A 25,154-nucleotide genomic window follows, 5' to 3' on the forward strand; every position below is an offset into this window, starting at 1 on the left:
ATACGATATGTATACCCTACCTCAGAAATAAAAGTTAAGATAATGCACATACAAGTACTTGGCTCGGGTTTGAACCGTAATTCTGAAAAACTATATTGGTGCCTATTGCACACTAAGTTGAAAAATGTGCATATACTAAGATCACTTTGAGTGTGGGTTGAGATTTTTGGAAATCCCTTATGGTGCAATGACTCACACTAAGAAATAAACAAAATATAATATATAAACATACAACTTAAATACGAGATTTTAGGTATACCTGAAAGACGATATATGTTACTGGTTTCTCGAGAATCTGGGTATACCTGACAATGGTATGTGTTACCAGTTTCTCAGGGTTCTGAGTACACCTGAAAGATGGTGTATGTTACCGAACCCATGGTCTACCTTAGAGAGGGTAGATGGTACAAGCTTCGTGGGATAATTTTATTTTGTGAAAGCAAAGCATCTCACTCGATCACCAGTCCTCAGAGTTAGGGGACCAGGACTACTAATGCATCCTAGAGGGTAAATCTAAGTCTTCTGCAGAAGTTACAGGGTGCATCCTAATTCTAGTTCTAGCCATTGGGGAGTACTCTCTCGGTCTTGAACCGTTCCCTTTGGACCTCCGTATGGCTAGTCATACACGATATTAATTAAAAAAGTATAACAAACCCCCGTGTGGTCTTGGTCCGCTATGATGTCGAATGCTTATGTGTACCCATAGGGTAATTAACAAGAAAAAACATAAAGTTACTACACTTCTGAAAGTCTTCAAGTATTCACACAATGCTTGATGTTGCAATTGTTAGAATAGGATTGTGATTCACTCATGTGATGTATAGTTTAGAAATGTTTTTCTTTACATGCAAAATGTGATAACCTAAATGTGATTCATTCAAATGATGTGTCGTTCATTGATGTCTTTCTTTTATGTAATAGATCATGAAATGCTTGAATTTAGTGAACTGTATATTCAACCCTTGTTTAAATGTTTGTTATTTCTTATATAAATGTGCAACACATATACTTGTACACATGACACTGAGTACACTCATATAGATAGTATGCTTCTTACTCAGATGGGGTAGTTTGACCCCTTCTGAATTTATATTTTCAGAAAAAAGATAAAGACAGGCAATTGCGGTCGTTGCTGCGGACAGTGCCATAAGACCATATCTTCTGTGGATGTCCTGTGGAACTCTCACTTTAAAAATTTATTAAGTTGTAATCTATGACTTGTAAAGGCAAGAGTTATTGAGTCTGTGCTATTACTTGTAACCTGCCCAAATAAATTGACTAAGGATTTAATAAAACATTTTCCGCTGTTGTTTAAAAAAAATTATTCCAAAATTTTTTGAGTTAAATATTTGGAGCATTACATCTTTTCATATTTTACAACATATTATAACATAAGAATATGAAATATATCAAATTTGTGCTCTCATAATAGTATATTATTTTTTTGAACCATAAGCTCATTTATGAGCACTCACATGTGAGAGCATGCATCTCATGTCTTGTGGCACATAACAACAACATAAATCATTATGATGCATACCATAAAATCATAGTGCATATCATTACTTTATATTGCATATAATATTATCATACAAGCATAATAACATAACATGCAATTATTTTAGCATTGTAACAAAAAATTACAACATATGAATCGATACATAATCACAAGTAAAGGCATACTTATATAATCTCATTAGGCCCAAATATTGTATTCTAATAAGGTGTGTATCCATCTAGTCCAGTTCTAAGATCCAATCATGTCCAACTAGTTCACTTTCTGAACCATGACATGTATTCAAACATAAATTCCAAATTCAAGACTATATAGATAAAAAATTTCAATTAGTAAAAATTTTGTCATACCCTGTATATAATCAATTTAAATATAGATTTTTTCTGTATATGCACATATGTGTTAGCCATATATAGGTAAAAACAAACTCATTCAAGATTAGATAATAGTAATTCTCTAACTAAAACCTATTTTTTGTTTACAAAACAGTCCTGTCTAGTAAGGTATTTTTTAAGAAACATCAACCAACATATAAGCTGAAATAAATTCTAAATTTTTTACTATAGTTAGCTTAGTGTGTTTGACACAAGCTCCAAGACAAGTCATATCTGAACTCCATCTCAGCAGAAAATAAAAAAATCATGCATTTGTAATCTATTTCTGTTCTTTGACAAACTGTGTTCCAGAAATTTTAGGTTCTGAAATAAACTTCAGTGATATTTAGTTTTCAAACCGTAATTAATCAATATACAGGATTTTTATCATATCTTCTCTAATATATAAACTAACACATAAAAATATTGGTCATAAATCATGAATAGTTTGAGAGCAATAAAAATTACAAAAATACGCAACATACACAAAATTTCTGTTAGGACAAAAATTTTGTGCTGAGTTATAGAGGTTGTATCCACCAACCCAAAACTCAAACGAGCCAAATTTTTTTAGGATTGCTCTTATATGTTTAAAACATCTTTCTAAAATTTGAGAATTTTTGAGTTCACCATTTTGGAGAGCCATAATTTTCTTTATGATTGTTTGGAATAAAAATAACAGAACATGTATTTTTAAGAAGCACATAAAGAATTTCATATTTTTTATAAAAAAAATACCAAAAACATGCATCTTATGATTTTGATTCAACATAAACACCTCATAAACATGTATGTACACATTCAAGCATGTTAAAATTATAAAGTTTGAATTCATAATATGAATCAAATATAAGATCCAACATAATTATATAAGAAAATCATATTTTTCTCAAAAGAATCAGTTTTTCATAAATGGATCTTATTATTAGATTTTTAAATCAGTCATGAACAATTAATATTAGATCTAACATGAACTTAATTTAATACATAGTGTTCATGAATAAATCTAATATAAAACATAGATCAAGAATCATATAAAATAAATTTTCAAAGAAACACTTGGTAAAAACAGTTTGGATATTCTAATACTCCATAGATTGTATAACATCAATCCATGCATCAATCATGGTTGATATATAATTTAATATGCATCTGAGAATTAGATCTCAACATGCTTATTCTCCTTAGTATCATACATACACCTATAGTTAGAGTACACCTACTTCAAAAACCAAAAACCAAAAATTATAGAGACTAGTGAATCTCCTTTCTTGATGACCACTCTCTTCCACCAGTTGCACCACTAATGAAGGAACAACCATTTCGGCACCAAGCTCTCCTTGAGAGGGGTGTGGGATAAAGAGAAGAAGGAAGAAATATAGGGGGCGTGGATGGGTCTCTCTTTTTATAGAATTTATATGGGATTTTCCAATCCAATAAGAAAAGGTCCTCAAGCATTTTTATAATTACTATTTACATATTCATTAAAAATCCTAAGCTAAATTGGATTCCTAAACTAATAGAAAACTAATAAAAATCTTAGCCAACTAGACTTATTTTTGAATTATAAAACTAATTAGGCATTTCGACTTTAGATAAAATAAAGACTTCTAGGTAATTAGGAGTTAAAAAGTAGAAGTCCTCAGACAAGTAAGATGGGCCCACATCGGGGAGAGGGGTGAGGGGGACGTCCCACCCTTTGAGTCTAGATTCCTTAATTGAATTAAATTCCTAATTCTCAATCCTACTTAATTCCTAAATTTAATCCAAATCCAAATTTGATCTAAATTTTATTTAAGTTAAATCCATATCTAAATTCACTTCCAAATCAAATTCAAATTTAAATAAATTTCTAAATTCAAATTCATATTTAATTTAAATTCAAATAAATTGAAACTCAAATTGGAATTAAATTTCAAATGAAATTCACTCTAAATTAAAATTAAATTTCAAATAAAATTCAAATCAAATTGAGATTCAAATTAACTTGAGATTTAAAAGTCAAATTTACATTCAAATTAAATTCTAATTCAAATAGCAATTCAACCTTAATTTGAGACATGAATATTTATCTTTATTTATTTAATAATTAAAAAAGTTGTAGGTATTATACAAATTTAAATTAAATCTCAAATGAAATTCACTTCAAATTAAAATTAAATTTCAAATAAAATTCAAATCAAATTGAAATTCAAATTAACTTGAGATTTAAAACTCAAATTAACATTCAAATTAAATTCTAATTCAAATAGCAATTCAACCCAAATTTGAGATATAAAAATTTATCTTTATTTATTTAATAATTATAAAAAAATTTGGGTATTACACAGGCAACCCATTGTGGGTAGTCATTTGAGCCTTAATGAGTGCATGGTCCATAATGAGCTTTTATAGACCCATGCATACTGGGTCTATATAAACCCTAGTTGTCATAGATGATCTATATGTGAGGTTCTTCTTCCAGTGCTTTCTCCCTCTCCCTCTCTTTCTCTTTGTTATTTTCTGCTAAACATTTAAGGGTAGTTGTATCGTGGTGACTAGTCTACTCAATGCTAGGAGTGACTAGTATTGCATGAGGTAAATGTTTGGTTGTATCCCAGAAGTGAGGTTGTCTTCAACCTTTCTCCACCCGGGTTCAACCTTGGTGGGGGCAACTGTCGCTTTTAAGAAAGCGTCATTGTTGTACGCCTCCAAACTTCGGTCCCACCGTTTACTACAAAAAAGTTCCAAATTTTGTAATGTCACCCAAGGTTTACTATTTTGAAGTGGGCTCACTGGGTGACCCCTTGTCATCAGCAGGTTACTCATCATAAAAAAGAAAAGAAAAATCCACCATATCTAAGTTAGCTAAATGTAAAATTATGAATACATGATATGTCGACTTTGTTTTGTTCAATCCTTAATCTATAGTTCTGGATTTCATCTGGAGGCAAACATAAGCTACTAAAGTATTGCTCTATTCAAACCCACAAAGCTCCATCACCTTTACACCCTTGGTTTTAGTTTCACAAGAAGTCAACCACAAAAAAAAGGCTTTATCTTATATTACTTTAAAAGCTTGAAATTGTGATTTAATTTGAAATGTGGAATTATAAAAGTTGTCACTTTGTCACTTTCACGTAGTGGTCATTATTAATTTATAAACTAATTGCCTCTTTTGACAAACATATATCTCTTTCTTTAACAGCTCAACCTGTGATATGCAGTTTCACATTACTAACCAATCAAGTCCCTTACAGCTAATAATATTAACTGCAATGTTGATGCTCCGATGAACGCTCAGGTCCTCTTGGACAACCTAAGGTTCCATTGCTTCACAGAAAGACGTCACCTTTTCATATGAAAATGACTCCTCACCATGGGTGTACAAACACTCAGAGAACCCCCAAGGTATCATCCACCCAGACAGGTATAGGCCCCAATGCTTCCCACACCCATGGCCAATTCATATGTAAATAAGTTCACACCTTCCCTCCTAGAGAGTATTTTCCATGCGCCATCCATGCTGGCACTACTCTTTCCAAGGGTGTGCCTTGTGGCTTGGCTCATGTTCAGCTCTTAAAGAACTCATTCAATCTCGTAAAATAAGCTCGGCAAGCTGAAGATGGGCAAGCTGAAGATGAACAATAGGTACTCTGCTCGTATAAGCTCGTTAGATAGTAAGAAATATATTTTAGATATACACATTTTTTAGTAATCCTATTTCTTCCCGCTCTAAAATAATGTATTTTCCCTATAAACAAGTCAGCTTGAACTTGGCTCATCTCGTCACAAGAATGAACCAAGCTTAAACACTTACTCATTTACCATCCCTAGGTGCCATTCATATGAAAGGCCCTTCACTTGAAACAAACGGGCCTAAAATGCCTGAGAACAGGAAGAACACAGGTTTGGTACCTAACCGAGAATCATACTAATCCAACAACATAATGAGGCGTTTTTTAGGAGAGCAGATCAAGTGATCTGCCAAATCACTTTTAGAAAAGTCTTTTTGGCATCCTCACCGTCGTCCACAATGTACACAAGGACCATGAGATCCTTGTGGGATGAGGCGAAGGACGGTGAAGATGACAGATCACCTGATCTGCTCTGTTTTTTAGCAATGCAAATACACACATATATATAGAGAGAGCAGGAGTCAGCAGGGGAGAACCATTGAACGTTAACTACCTCAGATGCTCAGAATTGGGTTTATTATTCAATCAGATAGCTTACACACAACTAAACCCATATCTCAGCAAACAGCCAATCATTCCTTATTCATTTGAGAATGATTGCAAGACTACAAGAGTTATAGAAAAGGTGGGACTATTGGGAAAACCACAAACAAAAAATGACAGCAGCAGCAGCAACAGCAACAGTGATTAATGAACGCATGATAGATGAACGCATGATATCTATGTGCCTATTTAGCACTGCAAATAGACACATGGATACTTGAGAGAGAGAGAGGGAGAGAAGTACTCAGCAGGGGAGAACCATTGAACGTTAACTACGACAGATGCTCAGAATTGGGTTTATTATTCAATCAGACAGCTTACACACAACTAAACCCATATCTCAGCAAATAGCCAATCATTCCTTATTCATTTGAGAATGATTGCAAGACCACAAGAGTCGACTTCTAGAAAAGGTGGGACTATTAGAAAAACCACAAACAAAAAATGACAGCAGCAGCAGCAACAGTGATTAATGAACGCATGATAGATAATCAACACTATTGAACGCATGATATCTATGTGTCTATTTAGCACTGCAAATAGACATATAGATACTTGAGAGAGAGAGAGAGAGAGAGAGAAGTACTCGGCAGGGGAGAACCATTGAACGTTAACTACCACATGCTCAGAATTGGGTTTATTATTCAATCAGATAAGCTTACATACAACTAAACCCATATCTCAGCAAACAGCCAATCATTCCTTATTCATTTGAGAATGATTGCAAGACTACAAGAGTTATAGAAAAGGTGGGACTATTGGAAAACCACAAACAAAAAATGGCAGCAGCAACAAAAACAGTGATTAATAAACGCATGATAGATAATCAACACTATTGATCTTCTTGAAAAAAGCTTCGTACAATACAACATAATAACTGGGTAAGGGTTTACCTCGCACCAGCATATATCTACTACTCTTTACAAGGGAAAAATAAAGATAGAAAAAGAAAAAAGTGCTCAACCTTCCACATTCATGCCCCCATCGATTCAGTCGCTCATTCACTTCATTCATGCATTATATTTACGTAGGAACAAGAGAGATCAGCCTGCACAACACCTAAAAAAGGGTTGCTTACTAGCAGAGACGCTTAGCATACTCCTGAAGAAGTTTGTGAAGGCACAGGCAAAACCTTGATTGCCACTGCTCCCTCACCAAGCTTATCCTCAACAAAATGTTTAACTGTTTGATGAGCTGAAGACGGTGTATGAGAAATTTTCACACCATCTGGGCTGATATATCATCATTATTGCTGCTGCTGCTCATTCTTTTCTGCACAGCTTTGACTGCCGCTACCCTAGCAGCATTAGCTGCCCGGTTAGCTGCCGCAACTGCCTTGTTCACTCTTTCATCTACCCTTGGCACCTCATATGCCTTCTCTGCTGCTCGCCGTGCTTCCTGAAAATGCGAAATCACTACCCTAATTCAACTCCAGTGTAAAAGGCACAAATTATTGATCATTCAGGGCTTCCAATCTTTTCATCATTTTGTATAGTTTTATTCTCTAATTATAATAACAACCATTACTTCTTTACCTGTACTGCATTCAGCACTTTAGAATGATTAACAGCAATAGGAGATCCAGGATGCATGTTCTGTGTACTTGGTGTTTCAAGGGTACCATTCTGCCAATGCCCTGACCGTGCCTCCCCATTCCTGACCGTGTACATCCCCAGACCCTGCTTTCTACCCTCATGCCAGGCTCCTTCATACTGGTGGCCATTTGCAAAACGATAAACTCCAAAACCGTGCATCTTATCTGCAAAATATTCTCCCGCATATGTGTCCCCATTTCTACATAAATGACGTGGGTTAGTGCACAGTTATTTACATGCACAATAAATGCAAGCACATAACTCTCACAACAATAATAGAATGGAATAAGAAAACAAAAAAACAAAAAAACAAAAAACCTGTCATCCATGTCACAGAAAAGGATTATCACAAGAAATAAAAGATGAATGAAAGACCATATGAACTGAAGAATAAGAAGAGCCAGCCTGAAACATCAAAAAAATGATACCATAAAACACAAGAAAGACAATACACAGAAATGTGGAAGGAGATGTTTATGCTGGCACATTGGACAGAGTTCTTTCAGAGAAGAATCAATCAGAACCATTTATGAAGGCTAAACTGAAATTTAAATCACCTATGAACAACAAATAAAGAATCCATGCAGATAGAAATCATAGGATTCAAGTAAAAATTTCTGAAAAAGAAACTGAGGAACTTCATAGTCAGGTGTTTTCATGACCTGATGACCATAACACAGCTCCAAAGGATGCCGCTTTGTGGCACTTCCTCTTGACATTAAGAAATTTATGCATTCTTCTTGACGGCACTGTCAAAATAGTGTTTGGTATGGGTCATCAATACTTGAATGATTGAATCCTAACTCAAATCCTCAACTATATATAGATGATACAAGATAAGGGCATTTTTGGTCTTTGCTCAGAATGTTATAAGACGGTAAGATATGGTAGTAAAACAGGAGCATCCATGAGACTCAACAACCAGTTTGATAAAAGCATCTCCAAAGCAAATGATTTCATTTGTGTGGATTTCCGTACAGCTGGACAATCACATGCACACAATAACATCTGCAATTGCATTTGCTGAGGTTCTTTCAGTTGACGTCTCCATATGAAATATAAGGTATTACCTTGTTTTCTGATGTGTGCTTGGGCCTAGGGTTGGGAAATGGGAGAGGGGTAGACTCGGTTTTGTCAAGTCAAAGTCAAAGTCAAAGTCAAAGTCAAAGTGGGCTAACTCAGGTAGACAGGACAATGGGTTCTAGCAGGTTTGGGGAGAAAAATCAGTTCTCCCAAACGGTACAACAGAAAAATCCCAAAATTGGAGAGATGATTCCAGACACCCTAAACTAGGTCAAAATTTCAGGGGTAGACGACACGGGGAAAGGGAGATACGGATTTTCAAAGTTACAGGAAACAGGACTAGGAGGTTTTGGATCTGACAAACCCGAATTGTAAAATTCAGTTCTCGGTGATGGGAACTCAATAAATCACGAAATTTGGGGCTTTAGTTCTAGACACATTGAAGAACACGAAGTCCAAAAATCGAACCCGAATTCCTCATGGTTTGGGCTGGGGGATCTTTTGAAGGTATGATAGGATTTCAGGGACTGCAGGATTTAGGTAAGCTGAGTTGGGATACAATGGGTTTGCACTTGGTTTGGGGGGTTTAAGGACAAGGACTAGGACTTACGCAGACTACAGAGATCATGTGAAGGACTTTCCGACGAGGTTGGGCTTGCTGGATATGGTCTGATACATAAGGGTAGGCATTGGTTTGTTGAAGGACTCCAACATGACGAGCTTGGGAGACCGATCTTGGTTGGACCTTGGGCAACACCCGTACTCAAGTATACAAAGCTATAACGACCTACTAGAGGTCAGTAACCAGAGAGAGGAAAAGGGGCAGGGAGAGCCCTAGAGAGAGAGAGAGAGAGAAATTCGAATTTTCATTCATGCCTTGCAAGAGGGGGATACAAGGCCTATATATAGGCTTAGAGGGCTTCAGAAAACCCATTACACAGGTTACCAAAACACTTTAATACTCCTTTAATTTTAGTTAAACCTTCTAAGGGCCTAGGCTAAAACTAGTTAAGCCTTCTTTTGATTAGTCTATTTTTGGAACCTTGTACTCCAGAAATATACCAGTTTCTTGGTCTTCCTTCTTCCATCTTTAGAGTCCTCATAAACCCAACTTGCACATCCTTCTATTGAGCTCCAGAAATAGGGGGAGGATTCCCCATGATTGGGCCCCACCAAGCTCCTTCCCTATTCTTAGCATCTCTACTTTTAGGATCTCTAGAAATAGCTTAGACCAAAATTAGGATCTCCAGAATTAGCTTGCTCTACTTTTAGGTTTTCCAAATTTAACCTAGACCAGAAATATAGGACGACGCCCCCAGGGTGGGCCCCACCAGCCAGCTGCTCTTTATTGAATGGGTTTTGGATTCGGGTCAACCCGATCCATATCATTTTCTAACTAGCAGGATAACACATACTGCATTATATTTAACAATTCCTAATACAGATATAATCAGTTCTGACTTGAATCAAGAGTAATATTCAAAATCTCATCAATCCCATTTGTAATGAAAAATGGGCTTGGCAGTTGCACAAATATCAGCAGAACATTAAAAACGTGGATATACACAAGACCTAGACATCAGATAAGAAGATATTGACCTGCATAAACTAGATTTATCTCGGCTTGGATAAGAAATTTTCCCTCCTACAAGCTCATAACTCTGATGACTAATGAAAACATCATCATAATCAACCAATCCTAAAGTCTGCATGCCTTAAAACCACATCATAATAAATCACCTAAAGTAGAAGTAAATCATTGGAGTAAAAAAATTCAAGAGGAGGACCCTCTCAAAAATCCTTCTAAAACATTGGAATCATGATCATAGTAGCCTTAGTGCAAGTATTTTGCACCAAAAATCCATCCGTCCTCTTCCAACCCACACCCCTCAAAGCTTAATCAGAATTTCATTACAATTCTCTGCCTCTTAAAGGAGCACTACCTGGCTTTAGGTCATAATACAATAGGTGTCTATTGGAGACACAACAATCACAGCCCACAAAAGGGTACAAATGAAAGAACACAAGATAAAAATAATAAACTTTATTTCATATAAAAATGCTTAAGAAGCATTGATTACAAAGGAGAAGAGATCACCCTTATTTATACAAGAAAAGAGTGGGGAAAAGAGCTCTCAATGAGAGCCGTTAGACTAGCTCCAACGACTATAAATCTAATCAAGATCTAAGTAGAACTTGACTAGATAAAAAGTCTAGTTCAAATTGAATTAGACAAAAAAATAAAATAAAAATAATAAATAAACAATTATATTATTATATTAATATATTATATATTCATATTTTTAACACTCTCCCTCAAACTTATGATACAATGAGCGAAAGATTTGGAGCAGCGAGAGATTTGGTAAAGAAGTCAGCTAATTGATATTATGATGTAACATATGGCAGATCAATGGTCCAATGTCGGTACTACTCTCTAACATAGTGACAATTCATGTCAATATATTTGGTGCGTTCATGAAATGTTCGATTGCTGGTAATATAGATTGCACTCTTGTTGTCATAGCACATGCGTAAAGCTTGTGTCACTTCAGCTAGCAGATGTCTAAGTCAAACTACTTTCATTATCGTGGTGGCCATAGCTCGGTATTCAGCTTCGGTGAACGAAAGAGAGACCTTCTGCTGCTTTTTGCACCGCCACGAAATCAAGGATTCATCTAAGAAAACACTAAAAACAGTGGTTGAATGCCGGTTATTGGGATCACCTTGTTAGATTTCACTAGGATATGTCACGTGAAAAGAGAAATGAAAGAGAAAGGAGGAGTTGCGGCTGTCACGATTTCCAATAATGAAATTGTGACTTAAAACATGTATATATCCTTCGTTTACAGTATGGGTCGGGTCTGATATATTATCCAAACCCGGAATACAAAAATAACAAATACAAGTAAAGAATACACAGACAGACAAATAGACTTTTTCACCCCCCCTCAAGTTGATCATGGTTTTGAACCATGAACAACTTGCCTTTAAGTGTCCAAAAATGATCCTTAGTCAAGCCCTTTGTGAATATGTTTGCAACTTGTCTTTCAGTGTTAACAAATTCGGGCTCGAACTCCTTATGTTCAACCTTTTATCTCACAAAATGTTGATCTATCTCAATGTGCATGGCACGATTGTGATGAACCGGATTGAATGACATGTTGAGAGCACTTTGATTGTCGCACAACAAGATAGGCCGAGATATCACTTCTCCCACTTCAGTTAGCAAATGTCGGACCCATGTGACTTCAGCAGTAGCGGCAACCATGGATCTGTACTCAGCCTCAGTACTTGATCTAGCAATGGCCTTTTGTTTTCTACTGCTCTAGGATACTAAGTTTTATCCAATGAAGATGCAATATCCTGATGTAAACCTTTGTTCATCTGGATCCCCTGCCCAGTCTGCATCACAATATATAGTAATCTCGTGCATGTCCTCGACAGATGGTTTTGGAGAGTATATCAATTCATCCCCAACTGTGCCTTTCAAATATCTGAGTATCCTTTTAACAACAAACAATATCAGGTCAAGTGAATGTGAGATACTGTAACATCCCTATTAGGCTGCGGTACCCGGTGGGATCCTCACACAAGTCTCCATCATGAGCACTTAGTTTTTTGTGAAGAATACTTGGAGTCCCCAGAGGTTTACAATCCTTCGTACCTGCTTTGGTTAGAATGTTCATCGTATACTTGTGTTGGGTGAGAGTCAACCCATCAGCTCGGCTATCAACTTCAACTCCAAGAAAATAACGCAGGGCTCCAAGGTCTTTCATTTTGAATCTCTGACTCAGTAGTTTTTTTATTTCTTTGATGTGATCCTCAGAGTTTCCTATGATGACAATGTCATCAACATAAATTAGCAATAAGGTGATCACATTTTGCCCTCTAAAGATGAACAATGAGTGATCTAGTAGGGAGTGAGCAAAGCCATGCTTATGAATCTCAAGAGAGAAGTTGTCAAACCAAGAGCAAGATGCTTGATTTAGACCATAGATAGCCCTTTTTAGTCTGCATACATTTGTCTTACAATCTTCCTCATAGTAACCAGGTGGTTGTTGCATGTAAACTTTCTCCTTCAAATCTCCATGCAAAAATGCATTCTTAACATCAAGCTGACTTAGTGTCCATCCATGTTCAACAGCTAAAGAAAGAATGATTCGAATCGTTCTCATTCTCACCACTGAACTAAAAGTCTCATCATAATCTTGTCCTGCTTCTTGTGTAGAACCCTTTGCTACGAGTATTGCCTTGTATCGTTCAATGGTCCCATCTAGTTTATATTTTATTTTGTAGACCCATTTGCATCCTACCACAATTCTGTCAGGCAGTCTGGAAACAATTTCCCAGGTTCCACATTCATGCAAAGCTTGCATTTCATCATTCATGGCTTCTACCCATTTCTTAGAAGTGGTTGCTTGGTAGTACATAATAGGTTCATCCTCCTTGTTGAGAGCAGTCAAAAAGAGTTGAAAATTCATGGAGAAATTGTTGTAGCTAACCCACCTATCAATAGGATGCCGGATGCGACCGGACCTCCTGACGTCAAGGGTGTGTGAGGAGGTAGGTGCATCTTCTTGAGCCCGATTTAGGAGTCCTGAAGCAGCTGTTCTCTGTCTGGTGTAGGAAATGCCCTTATACCTTCCTGATTCCAATGGTGTTGTTGTTTCACAGCTCTGTGATTCCGATGTACCAACGATCTTGGGACTCTCTTCTTCGTGTTGCACACAGTCTGAATGACATTCTTCATTCAAACTATCAAAGAGCTCTGAATTCAACCAAGGGTAATAAACTTCAACTGAAGTAGAGGACATGTCACCTGTGTCAATTTTATGATTGAAATTCAGCTCGTCAAAAACAACATTTCTAGAGATTTTGATGTGTCTGCTAATGGGATCATAACATCTGTATCCTTTGTAGTCATCCGCATATCCCACAAATCTACACTTCTGAGCCTTATCCTGAAACTTGTTTCTCAAGGATTGATTAATATACACATAACAATCACTTCCAAAAGCACGTAAGTCATGATAATCAAGGTGAATTTCAAAAAGGCAGTGATGAGGAGACTTGTTTTCTAAAACAACCATGGGCAGTCTATTTATCACATGTACAGCAGAATGAAAAGCTTATGTCCACATATTGATGGGAAGATGACTGTCATGAAGCATACTCATCGCACTTTCAACAATATGCCTATGTTTGCGCTCAACTATCCCATTCTGTTGTGGCGTGTGTGGGCATGGCACTCTTCTTCCTATCCCATTATTTTGAAGAAAAGAAATGAAGTCACTGGATGTGAACTCCCTTCCTCCATCACATTGGAAAAACTGAATGGACTCGGAAAATTGATTTTTTACTAAGGACAGGAAGTTCTGAAACAAAAGGAAAACTTCAGACTTATTTTTCATGAAGTATATCCAGGTGTATCGAGAGTAACTGTCAACAAAAATTAGATAGTACTTGCTTACAAATCCAAAGATGACTGGAGCAGGCCCGCATACATCAGAACATATTATCTCAAAAGGCTTTGAAGCTTTCTTATTAATGGAACGAAAAGGTAATACATGACTCTTGCATAAAAGACAACGGGAACACTTTTGACTTCTCTCTTCCACATTGAGACTTTCTTTTAGAATGAGATTATTAGAAACAAGTTTCTCAATAAAATGACTCCCACAATGTCCTAAATGACAATGTCATAGAGAAGACTTATTACATTAAAAAATACTAAGAACATTTTCAGAAAGACATAACTCTAATGGAGACTTCAAATTCGGGTGAGCAGAACAGGTCGAATGACTTGGGTCTTCTTGAAAGACATACATATTGCCTTGCCTCTTTCCTTCAACGAATGTTTTCCTCGTGCGAAGGTCCTTGACCTGTACAGAGAAGGGAGTAAATTCGACTGAAGCATGATTATCATCAACAAGTTTAGAAACAGAGACAATATTTTTCTTGATATTGGGAGCATGAAGGACATTAGAGAGTTTAAGAGTAGAACGTGACATGGGGATGATAGACTTTCCAATGTGAGTAACAGGGTGGGAAAATTCATCTCCAGTGACAATCTTACTTTTTCCAAAATAGGGAATAGGTTTGAAAAGTTTACCTGCATCACCGGTTACGTGAGTTACTGCCCCAGAATCAATGAACCAAGTTTCTTGTTCATTTTGCTTTAGATTCAATCCCGACAAGGCAGATATTAACAATTCTTTGATCTCTCCACTGTCTTTGGTACTCTTGGACTTCCTTTTGGATGCTGCCTGACGAGACTTTCATTTATTTTCAGGATTATGTCAACAATTCGCCTTGATATGCCCCCTTTTGTTGCAAAAGAAGCATGTGGGAATGGGTCTTGATCCTTGAGTAACGGTGGGTATAGGAAGTAATCCACGTCCCCCGTGTCCATTTTGCCCTTATCCACCTCACCCTCGCCCTGGACCATAAGTCATTCCTGTGACAAAGACCTCTTGGGTATTCCTCAGAAAAGCCTTTCAGGGTCATTTCATACTGAATTAATTTAGCCCGAAACTCATCAAAGGTGGGAAGAGCAGGCAAACACAGTAATGAAGTAACAATCATGTTATATTCTGATCCCAATCCACTCAAGGTTTGCTACACCATATCACTATCGCTCACAGCACATCCTATAATCGCAAGTTGATCTATGATCTTCATCTTGTTTAGATATTCCATGATAGTCATGGAGTCTTTTCTCAATAGTTGAAATTCTCTCTTGAAAAAAACCATTCTTGCTTGAAAAACTTGTGAATATGTCTGAACCAGTCTCTCCTAAAGTTGCATGGTTGTGCAATTGTCAGGAATTGCAATAAGTACCTCTTGAGAGAGTGTAGAGGTAATGTACGCGACCACTGACTGATCTTTCTTTTCCCAGTTGAGATATTCTGGATTTTTGACATACACAATTGAGATTGCCCTTTATCATCCTTCTCTTCTCGCGCAACGAATTCTAGTGGAGCTGAAGCAGTTTCATCCAGATAACCTAAGAGACCTTGACTCCTTATAAAAGGAATGATTTGTCTTTTCCAAATCAAGAAGTTTGAGGTAGTCATTTTTTCAGAAACAAGCTGATTGAGAAAACTCGAAGAGAGGCCAGAGTAAGAAGAATGAGAGGAGTCCATAGCTTAAAAGCTAACAAGGTATTCACGAGATGCCCAGTCCACTGCTTGAGAAACTTGTTGGTCGCCCCTTCTTGCCTTTTTTTTTACGGCTGTGATAGATGCAGGAAAAGGAGCAGAACAACTCACGCTGAACAGACTTTAATAAATCGTAGATGGAAACTATGTTGGTTCAAGAACAAAGAGTTTCATGAATAAGGAATTTGACAACAAGTGTATTTCATGCAGAACGATTGCAGGCACAACAATTTGTAGCCACAACGATTTACATGCACAACGATTTATGGACACAACGATTTGTAGGCATAACGATTTGTGGACACAATGATTTGTAGGCCCAATGATTTGTGTGATTCAACAATCAAGAAATATGGTATTCCAGATCGGATACTGATGGATGATCAGATTCGATTGTTTCAGACAAGGTTTGGCAGAAATAGGAATTGCGAGACCAAGAGTATTCACGATCAAATCTGAGTATTTCAGATCTGACAGAATGAGGAATTGCGAGACGGAGAATATGCACGTTCAAGAAAATTTGGGATCTGAAGCAAGGATTGAATATTTTAGGTCTGACGCTTGTACATAATCAGATCTGAATATTCAAGACAAACCGTGAGACGAGAATAAAAATAAGAACGGGGAGAAAGAAAAATGGAGCCTTTCAAGTCTAACGCAAATTCTCGTCAAATCTGAATACTCAGGCACGATAAATAGTAGAGAAGGAGTAAATGAAAGAAAGAAGAAGATGGAAGAAAAGTGTGGAAGAAGAAAACCTCTTGATTGGATACAGGTCGATCTCTCAGGTCAGACCTTAGGGAAGCAGCTTCGAAGCCCTAGATGAATCTCTGCTCTGATACCATGTTAGATTTCACTAGGATCTGTCACACGTGAAAAGAGAGATGAAAGAGAAATGAGGAGCTGCGGTTGTCACGATTTTCAATAATGAAATCGTGACTTAAAACATGTATATATATATATATCCTTCGTTTACAGTATTGGTCGGGTCAGATATATTATCCAGACCCGAAATACAAAAATAACAAATACAAGTAAAGAATACACATACAAATAGACTTTTTCACACCTCCCTAGTCAGCATCAGTATAAGCAATTAAATCTAATGAAAATGATGTAGACAAGAAGAGGCCTCATGAAAGGGAGGACTTAATGTATCTAACAATACATAAAACTGCTCTCATGTGAACAGAAGTAGGAACATGCTGAAATTGGCTAGATGTGTGTACAACATGTGCCATATCAGGTCTAGTAATGAAAAGATAGGAAAGTGTTTTAATAAGTTGTTTGTAAGGAGTGGGATCATCAAGAGGCTCTCCATCATCGATTCTCATTTTGATGTTAACAACTTCTGGAATATCCACTTTCTTATTATCAGTAATTTCAGACCTGAAAACAATATCAAAAGCAAATTTAAATTGAGATAATAAATACCCACGAGGGGAATAATCAACTTCAATTCATAAGAAATATCTCAATAAGCCTAAATCAATCATTTCAAAATGATTTTTAAGAAGTTTTTTAATTTTTTCAACTCTCTGTTTGTCTCCTACGGTGATAATCATGTCATCCACATAGAGAATAATAATAATAATCCCTGCATCAGAAATCTTAATAAATAAACCAGTGTCAGTCAAACAAGATCTAAATTTAATATCAAGCATAACATGACTAAACTTGTCATACTAGGCTTATGGTGTCTGTTTAAGACCGTAAAAAACTTTTTCTAAACGAAGAGCTTTACCCTTAGAGATACTAATATCAAGTGGTGGTTACATATAAACTTCTTCAACTAGATTTTCATTGAGAAAAAGCATTCTTGACATCCATTTGAAAAATGAGTCATTTTTTAATAAAGGCTAAGCTTATTAGTGTTCTGATGGTGGTCATTCAGGCAACTGGAGTAAAAGTTTCTTCATAGTCGATGTCATACTCTTAGGCATACCTCTTGGCCACTAATCTGACTTTATACCTTTAAAGAGTTTCATCACTTTTAGTTTTAACTTTGTAAACCCACCGACAACCTATAGGTTTCTTGCCCAGAGAAATATCTTGAATAGTCTAAGTGTTAGCTTTTTTTAATGCTTCCAATTCTGCCTTCATGGCTTCTACCCACTCTGTATGGTTTTTGGCTTGAGTATAGGATGACAACTCTATATATGATTGTATTAATGCAATAAATGTCTTATATGTAGGTGAAAAAGATTCGTAGGACACAACTTTTTCGGGAGGTGTAGAAATTTTGGATGACCTTCTGGTTTGTACTCCAGAGTATTTTCCCAATGCACATGGAAGATTGGATTCTTTCTTGGTTTTTTCGAAATAAAAAAAAAAACTTTCCTTTTCCAAGAAGAATACATTTCTTGATACATATAACTTTTTATTTTTAAAATCAAAACACCTATAGCCTTTTTTTATTATCTGCATCACTTAAGAAGGCACAAGGAATAGCATGAGAGAGAGTTTATCATTCTTGTTGGTAAAAACAAAACATTTGCATCCAAAGACTCTTAATCTAGAGCAATCAGAAGATAATTTGACAAGTTTCTCAATTGAAGTTATATTTTTCAAAAAAGAAGATGGCATTCGGTTAATGAGATAAGTAACAGTTAGGGCAGCTTCTGCCCAAAACTTTTTTGAAACTTGATTTGATATTAATAAGGTCCTAGTGGTTTCCATAATGTGTCGATATTTTCATTTGGCCAGACCATTTTGTTGTGGTGTGTGTGGACAAGATCTTTGATGTATGATGCCATGTAAATTGTGATAGTCTTTAAATTCTTTTGACATAAATTTTTCCCCTAAATCAATGCTAAAAATGGAAATATCATTTTGAAAATTGTTTTTAGCCATTTTGTGAAATGCCTGAAAATGTAAAAAAATCTTAGATTTATGCTTAAGAAAGTAAATCCAAGTATGCTTAGAGAAGTCATCGACAAAAATTACATAATATGCATATCCGCCTTTTCATATGACCGGTGCAGGACCCCAAACATCCAAATGTATTAACTCAAGTCGTCTAGATGAAACAAAAGTTCTATCATGAAATAGTAATTTTTCATTTTGCCAAGAATATAATCTTTATAAGTAAAATTTTCAGCAGTGAATGCAACTACAAAGCATTTACGCAGAAAAATGATATATATGTTAAAGCTAACGTTGACAGTCAACCACATTTGGATCCAAGATCTGATTTATGGGTTAAACCTAATAAGGATAGCCCTCCAATTGTGGCGCCAATCAAGGATCACGTTGCGAAGCCATTTTCAAAAGGACTTATCCTCACCAAATGTATCAGTCCTCCCAATATGGACCCTATCCAAAATCATAAAGAGATTTCCATCCAAAACCGAACTATATTTTCCCATCATGGCTTCCTCATCTCTTTTATCAAACCATATTATTTTTTAGGATTTCATTCCCGTTCAGGATAAGGGTTAAGCCCAAGGTTGCCAAACTAGGAAGCGAAAGCGAGAAACGATATGGGAAGCGAAAGCGAGAAGCGAAGTTTAAATTTAAAAGTGAAATATGAATAAAAAATGAAGCAATATGGAATCAAGCAAGAAACAAATAAAAACTAAAATAAAATTGATCATTCTTATATTTCATGATTTTTTTTTTGTAAAAGAGTTAAATTTTTGTTAAAATCTAACAATGATGGTTACCAATTTAAAGAAAATACATAGAAAAGTGAGTGAAAGCGTGAGAGAAAATACATGAAAAGAAACGTGAGAAAAGTATATATTATATAGTATGCATAGACCATGTGTATGAGAAGCATAGAAGAAGCGTGGGGGAATCGAGCTTCCCATGAAGTTCCAGAAGTGAGGAGTATCACGCTTTCGAAGCGAGTTTCCGGAAAGCGAGCTTCCCACCTACCTAAGAAGCTTTCGGTAACTCTGGTTAAGCCTGAGCCTCATTCCATAAGGTATTTTCTTTCCATTCGGGTCAAGGGTTAATACTGAATCCTTGCAAAAAGGTCATTTCAAAAGCTTATTTTGTCTCAGCCATAAGACCTCTCCTTGATCAATCTCCTCTTTTCAAAGCTTTAGGGACCTCATTTTCTTGCCTTTTGCAATCTCACTTCACGAGTTCAGATTTTCTAACTGGGGCATTTTTGTTTTTCAAAATTTGGTGTGTTCTTCTTTAAAAAATATAAAAGTAACAAAAATAAGTAAGAAAATATCATATTTAGACAAAAAATACATAAATAATAAAAGAAATAAGTAAAAAATGTAAAATAAAGAAGAAAAACATATTTAAAATGTAAAAATTAAATAAAACAGTAAAACTAATTGATAATATCGTGATAATATTATATTCTCGTGATAATATCACAATATAATCAAATTGACGATATTTTCAAAATATCATGATATTTTACCTATATTATTGTTCGCTGAATTTACAGTGGTAATATCGTGATATTTTGAAAACATCACTAATATTTGTGACTATGCATAAAACCATCACTCCTTGAAATTACTAACCCATCAGAACCCCACATACCACCTAAAATTGAGGAGGTCCAAGATTTCCTTTCATGGCCCAGACTCTGTGATCAAAAGTCTATGCATGACTAGTGTAGTCTCTGAAAAAAAACTATAATGTAATAATGCCAAAAGAAAAGTGTAAAACCTGATAAGAAACATCTGCTTATCATACTAGGAATGACTGATGAACATAGACTGTACTTAGTAATTTACATAGAACTAAAACATTTCAAATATAACATATCTAAACGAAGATAACATAAAATGTCAAAGAAGCAAAATAGGAAAGCTGGATTAAGATGAACAGGAACTCAACACATCCCTCACATTCACAAAGTGACCAAGAAAAAATAAGATGCAGGGCAAGATGCTAAAAGGAATGAAAGCAACACAAGCATATAACCGATGCAAAACAACAACAATGGAAAAATGCAGTCAAAATCATTAATATCTGAGTGGGTTGCATTGCAAATACAGCACACAAATCTATCTGCACATGCCTCCTACCCAAAAAGTGATAAAAGAAAAGAAGAAGAGATGAACCAAGTCACTAAAAGGAATGAAAGCAACAGAAACACATAGCCGATGCAAAACAACAGAGCAAAATACCGTCAAAATCATTATCACCCAAGTGGGTTGCATTGCTAATCAGGCGCAGAATCTCTATACTCTCCCAGTGAAGTTACATACATACTACCCTAATCCAATTTTGTAAGTATTGTAGTGTATCATATGATATGCTATGATATGTGTCATAATTGTGGCCCCATGTGATATGATGCACACTCATATCGCAATATGAATGTGTATCACACATGTATCAGGTTTCAGGTGTATCATACGGTACATTACGATACACAGTGTGCAATACACCTTTGTGTATCTTGTAAAATATACATGTCATTTGTACCAAATTTTCTTGATTATTGGATGTTCGATGTTTTATATAGTTCATAATTATTTTATATGCAATATTATGAATTTATTTTGTAGCTAATATCAATATTTCTTGCATTATGATTTTTTTAGAATTTTTCTAATTTTTGAATTCTTTTGATATTTTGTTAAAAATATGATTGTTTCCATATAATATTATACAATATTTATCTTATTTTGAGCCCATCCAGCGCAGGCTCTTATACGTTTTTTAGGTTTTACAACCTTTCCATAATCAAGACCATACAATGGGGGATTACCATAATCTCCAATCATCTGATATTCCAGAATACACAGGTATTGATTTTGTAAACTTTTTTTAAAGAAAGAATAGAGTGTAGATCTAGATATCATATCACAATTAACAACAATCTCGGTGATTATGCAATCAACTTATGCTGTATCAATTGAACTCATGGATTCACAGGAACAATTCATTATACAAATGTCAAAGGTCATGCTAGAGACATAAACAGTCATGGATAGTTATACGCATGATATCCCTCAGAATGAGGTAAGAGAATTTCCTTTCTTTCTCTCAATTGAACAAATAATTGGAAAATAAAACAGCAAGTACAAAAATGAGTAATAACCCCCAGTAGAGACTGGTATGATTCAAACCAACGTTTTGTTCGTTAGTTTTAATATTTCAAGAAAACCTCTTAAACAACATCAAAACACTACAACAGAAGAACGTGAACATCAGCAAGAACATTCCAACACTCGATAAAAGGATCAAAACAGAAATTATGCATCAAAGAATTGACAATTTCCACTCGGTGAAATGGGGAAGTTTCAACCAAATAGAAAAGGGCTCCTTGCTCTACCTGAAATGGTAATGGCCAAGGCCATGCTTGACGCCCCACTTGAACTCCCCAACGTATCGGCTGTCATCCTCGCAGGTGTGGACGCCGCAGCCATGGCTCTGCCCATTGGACCACTCGCCAGAATACACATCACCTGTATAGAACCTATAAATTCCATATCCATGCCTCAGCCTCTGCCTGTACTGCCCTCTATACCGGCTACCCCTTGCCCACGTCTCCACCCCATACCCATCATATTTCCCATCGACCCAATCGCCCTCATAGAGACCACTCATACAGTAATAGTAGACGCCCCTCCCGGAGCACTTCCCCTGGTGGAATTCGCCCTCATAGACGTCTCCATTGCTGTAAATGATCACCCCTTCTTTCGCGTTGACGGCCGCGGTCTTCTCCGGTTTAGGCTTGGAGCCGATGGTCCACTGGACGTGACGGGAGTGAGGGGAGGACTTGGGTTTGAGGCGTTCATAGGAAGGGAGGAGGGATGAGACGGGTTTGATGAGGCGGATGAGGGAGAGGCGGGGGAAGGAGAAGCGGAAGGAGAGGAGGAGCGCAGCTGCGAAGGCGAGGGCAGAGAAGAAGTAGAACCAGAGACCAAGTTCAGAAGGAGAGGTCTTGAGGAACCACAAGAAGGTGGGGATTGCGACGATGAGGGAGGGGGGGAGGAGCAACCGAGGCTTGAGATGGTGGTGGTAGTAGTGGTGGTGGGAGGATAAGCGGCGGAGGAAGCGCAAGAAGGACGCCGACGGGGCGCAGAACGGAGGCGAACGGATGGAAGAGAAAGTGGTGGTGGTGGGGAGGATGGAGGAGAGGGTGGGGGACCGAGAGAGGGAAGAAGGGGAGGATGTCATGGCTCTCTTGTGGGGGGTTGAGATTAGGGCATCATTCTGTTGTTGTTGGTGGGTTTGTTGATGGTGGTGGTGGTAATATTGGTGGAGGAGGTGGTGGAGAGGCGGTGCTCGACTGAAATCGGAGGAGACGCCTCTGCTTTCCGTTCCTATCTGCAATTCAGACTTCTGATGATGCATTCCAGGCCCCAAATCTCACATTGTTCCCTCTCTCTCTCTCTCTCTCTCTCTCTCTCTCTCTCTCTCTCTCTTTCCGTGCTCTAATTCACTGTTTCTGACTAGCAGCACAGCAGGGATCTCTTTTTCTCCAAGTCTTTTCCAGGAATGGAAATCTCTCTCTGTGTTTATCTTTATCACACTTATCTTTTCTCCAACCTCACTCAGTATCTGAATTGTACTTCAATTTCTCTTCTCTCTCCACCACTATTTAGGATCTCTCTCATCATCATCATCACCCGCCACCCTTTCTCTCTCTCACCAGTCTTCCTTTCTCCACTTGCTCACTCCTCGCCCCCACTTGGTTATAGGGTTGCCCCTCAACCTGAGCCTCTCTTGCTTTTTTTAATGTTTTCTTTGTTGGCCTCTCTCTCTCTCTACACTGCCAGAGGGAAAGGGTGCACCAGCTCCAAAGAGATCCATTCAAACTTAAAGGACACTGACCTTAAATGATGAGCAGACCCCCTCACAACCTCTGACCACCCCTTTTCCATCCACTTGGTCTCAGAACTGCCCTTGCTTCTCACCACAACTGTCACATGGATACGTAACATTTCATGCAATTTTTTTATTAAGAACAGAACATAGGAAGAGACGACACCAGCTGAACTTGATGAAGTATCCATGTGACATGGACCAGAAATCGACATTAGCAATATAGGCCAACCCTCACAAGCAAAGGAATGGTCTGGAGGAGACTCTGGTGATTCAGAAAGGAGTCCGAACGCTATGGCATATCTTGTAATTCTACCATGAAAAAGGGGGTATTTTAATCAAATTTTCGAGAATAAAAGAGTATTTTCTATAGAAAATATCGAGGAAGCCATGATTGTGAGCAGTTCCCCCACACGCAATCAGACCCCACGGCGCCCTTGTCTATTGAATATTAAATCAAATAACAAAAAAGAAAAAGGGTCCCTTAGACCTTCTACCCTTTTAACCAATTCCCTTCTTCTTGAAGAGTATCTCAAGAAGTGTGTGTCACACTGGAGCCCCAAAGAAGTTTGGCCTAGTAGGATGTGGTCTAGGTTCAAATCTCATGAGTGTCACTCCTTGGCCTAAGCATGATTTTTTTTTCTTAGCTTAGCTCAAAACAAAATTATAGATAAGGCCATTAAATTTAAATTAAGGTAGTTTTTTTATAAATATCTAACAATTTAGGTGGTTTGTTTGTAAACTACTCTATTACATTAAAAAAACTAAGCCATTTTAAAAACTTTAGATGTATATGAGGTTGGTTACTCAATGTGTGGCATAATATCTGACACAATATGAGCTAGCTTTACCAATGGGGCTCTTCTTGTTTGGTAGGAGCTGTGCACGTCATCATGTGTTGGAGGGACATTGCAAGTTCAAAACCCAATGGTATGTAGTGTAACTGGTGGGGTCTGCCTAACCCCAGTTTGCTATACAAAAAAAAACAGATGAGCTAGCTTTGGGCTGCAAAAGGCAGCCCAAGCCAGAAAGAAACAGTCACAGTCAGGCCCTACTAGCAAAGGGGTCGGGGATTTTGGGTTAGTGATAAAGCTCCAACTCAATGGTGTTCAACCCAACCTGGCCCATTTGCTAGTCAAGTTTAAAAGTTTGGGCTTGAACCACTTGAAGTCCAACTCAATAAGACTTGGGCTTAGCCCAAACCAATCAAAAGTCAGCTCAAGCTTTCGGCCGGTCTAGCCCTAGGTCGGGCCAGCCGAATGTCCACCCTTAAATTTTGCCATGGTTTCTTTATAAGGCAAGAATGCTTAGTATTCATAAAAAAAAATATTGGTCGTACAATGCAGGTGCAACCATGCATAATAAAATATTAATGACAAAAGTGGAAATTTTCCTTCAAAATATTTGTAGGAATTGAACATAATAGGTTGTTTAAGAATTATTTGACTGAAATGGAAAAAATCATATAAATTTTGGTAGTTGAGAGGAAAGACTGAAAGAGAGATTAGGTG

At 37.0% G+C, this 25,154-nt stretch overlaps 1 protein-coding gene across 1 annotated transcript; it reads right to left on the reverse strand.

The window, feature by feature from the left end:
• Positions 1–6,931: 6,931 nt before the first annotated feature.
• On the reverse strand, positions 6,932–23,633 carry LOC149813528 (uncharacterized). Its single transcript, XM_089990829.1, has 3 exons — positions 22,148–23,633; positions 7,646–7,904; positions 6,932–7,508 (listed from the first exon to the last, which is right to left on the reverse strand). The coding sequence occupies exons 1-3, from the start codon at positions 23,170–23,172 to the stop codon at positions 7,329–7,331; spliced, it is 1,464 nt and encodes a 487-aa protein (XP_089846955.1). The 5' UTR covers positions 23,173–23,633; the 3' UTR covers positions 6,932–7,328.
• Positions 23,634–25,154: the final 1,521 nt, after the last annotated feature.

The sequence above is a fragment of the Nuphar pumila genome, chromosome 16 (genome assembly GCF_984573655.1).
Source record: "Nuphar pumila chromosome 16, dmNupPumi1.hap1.1, whole genome shotgun sequence".
Taxonomy (NCBI): domain Eukaryota; kingdom Viridiplantae; phylum Streptophyta; class Magnoliopsida; order Nymphaeales; family Nymphaeaceae; genus Nuphar; species Nuphar pumila.

Coding starts and splice junctions, on each gene's coding strand:
- LOC149813528 (XM_089990829.1), bottom strand. CDS start 23,172: ATGCATCATCAGAAGTCTGAATTGCAGATAGGAACGGAAAGCAGAGGC. Junction 7,905..22,147: donor CTTGGCCATTACCATTTCAG/GTAGAGCAAGGA, acceptor TCATTTATGTAG/AAATGGGGACACATATGCGG. Junction 7,509..7,645: donor AAGTGCTGAATGCAGTACAG/GTAAAGAAGTAA, acceptor TCGCATTTTCAG/GAAGCACGGCGAGCAGCAGA.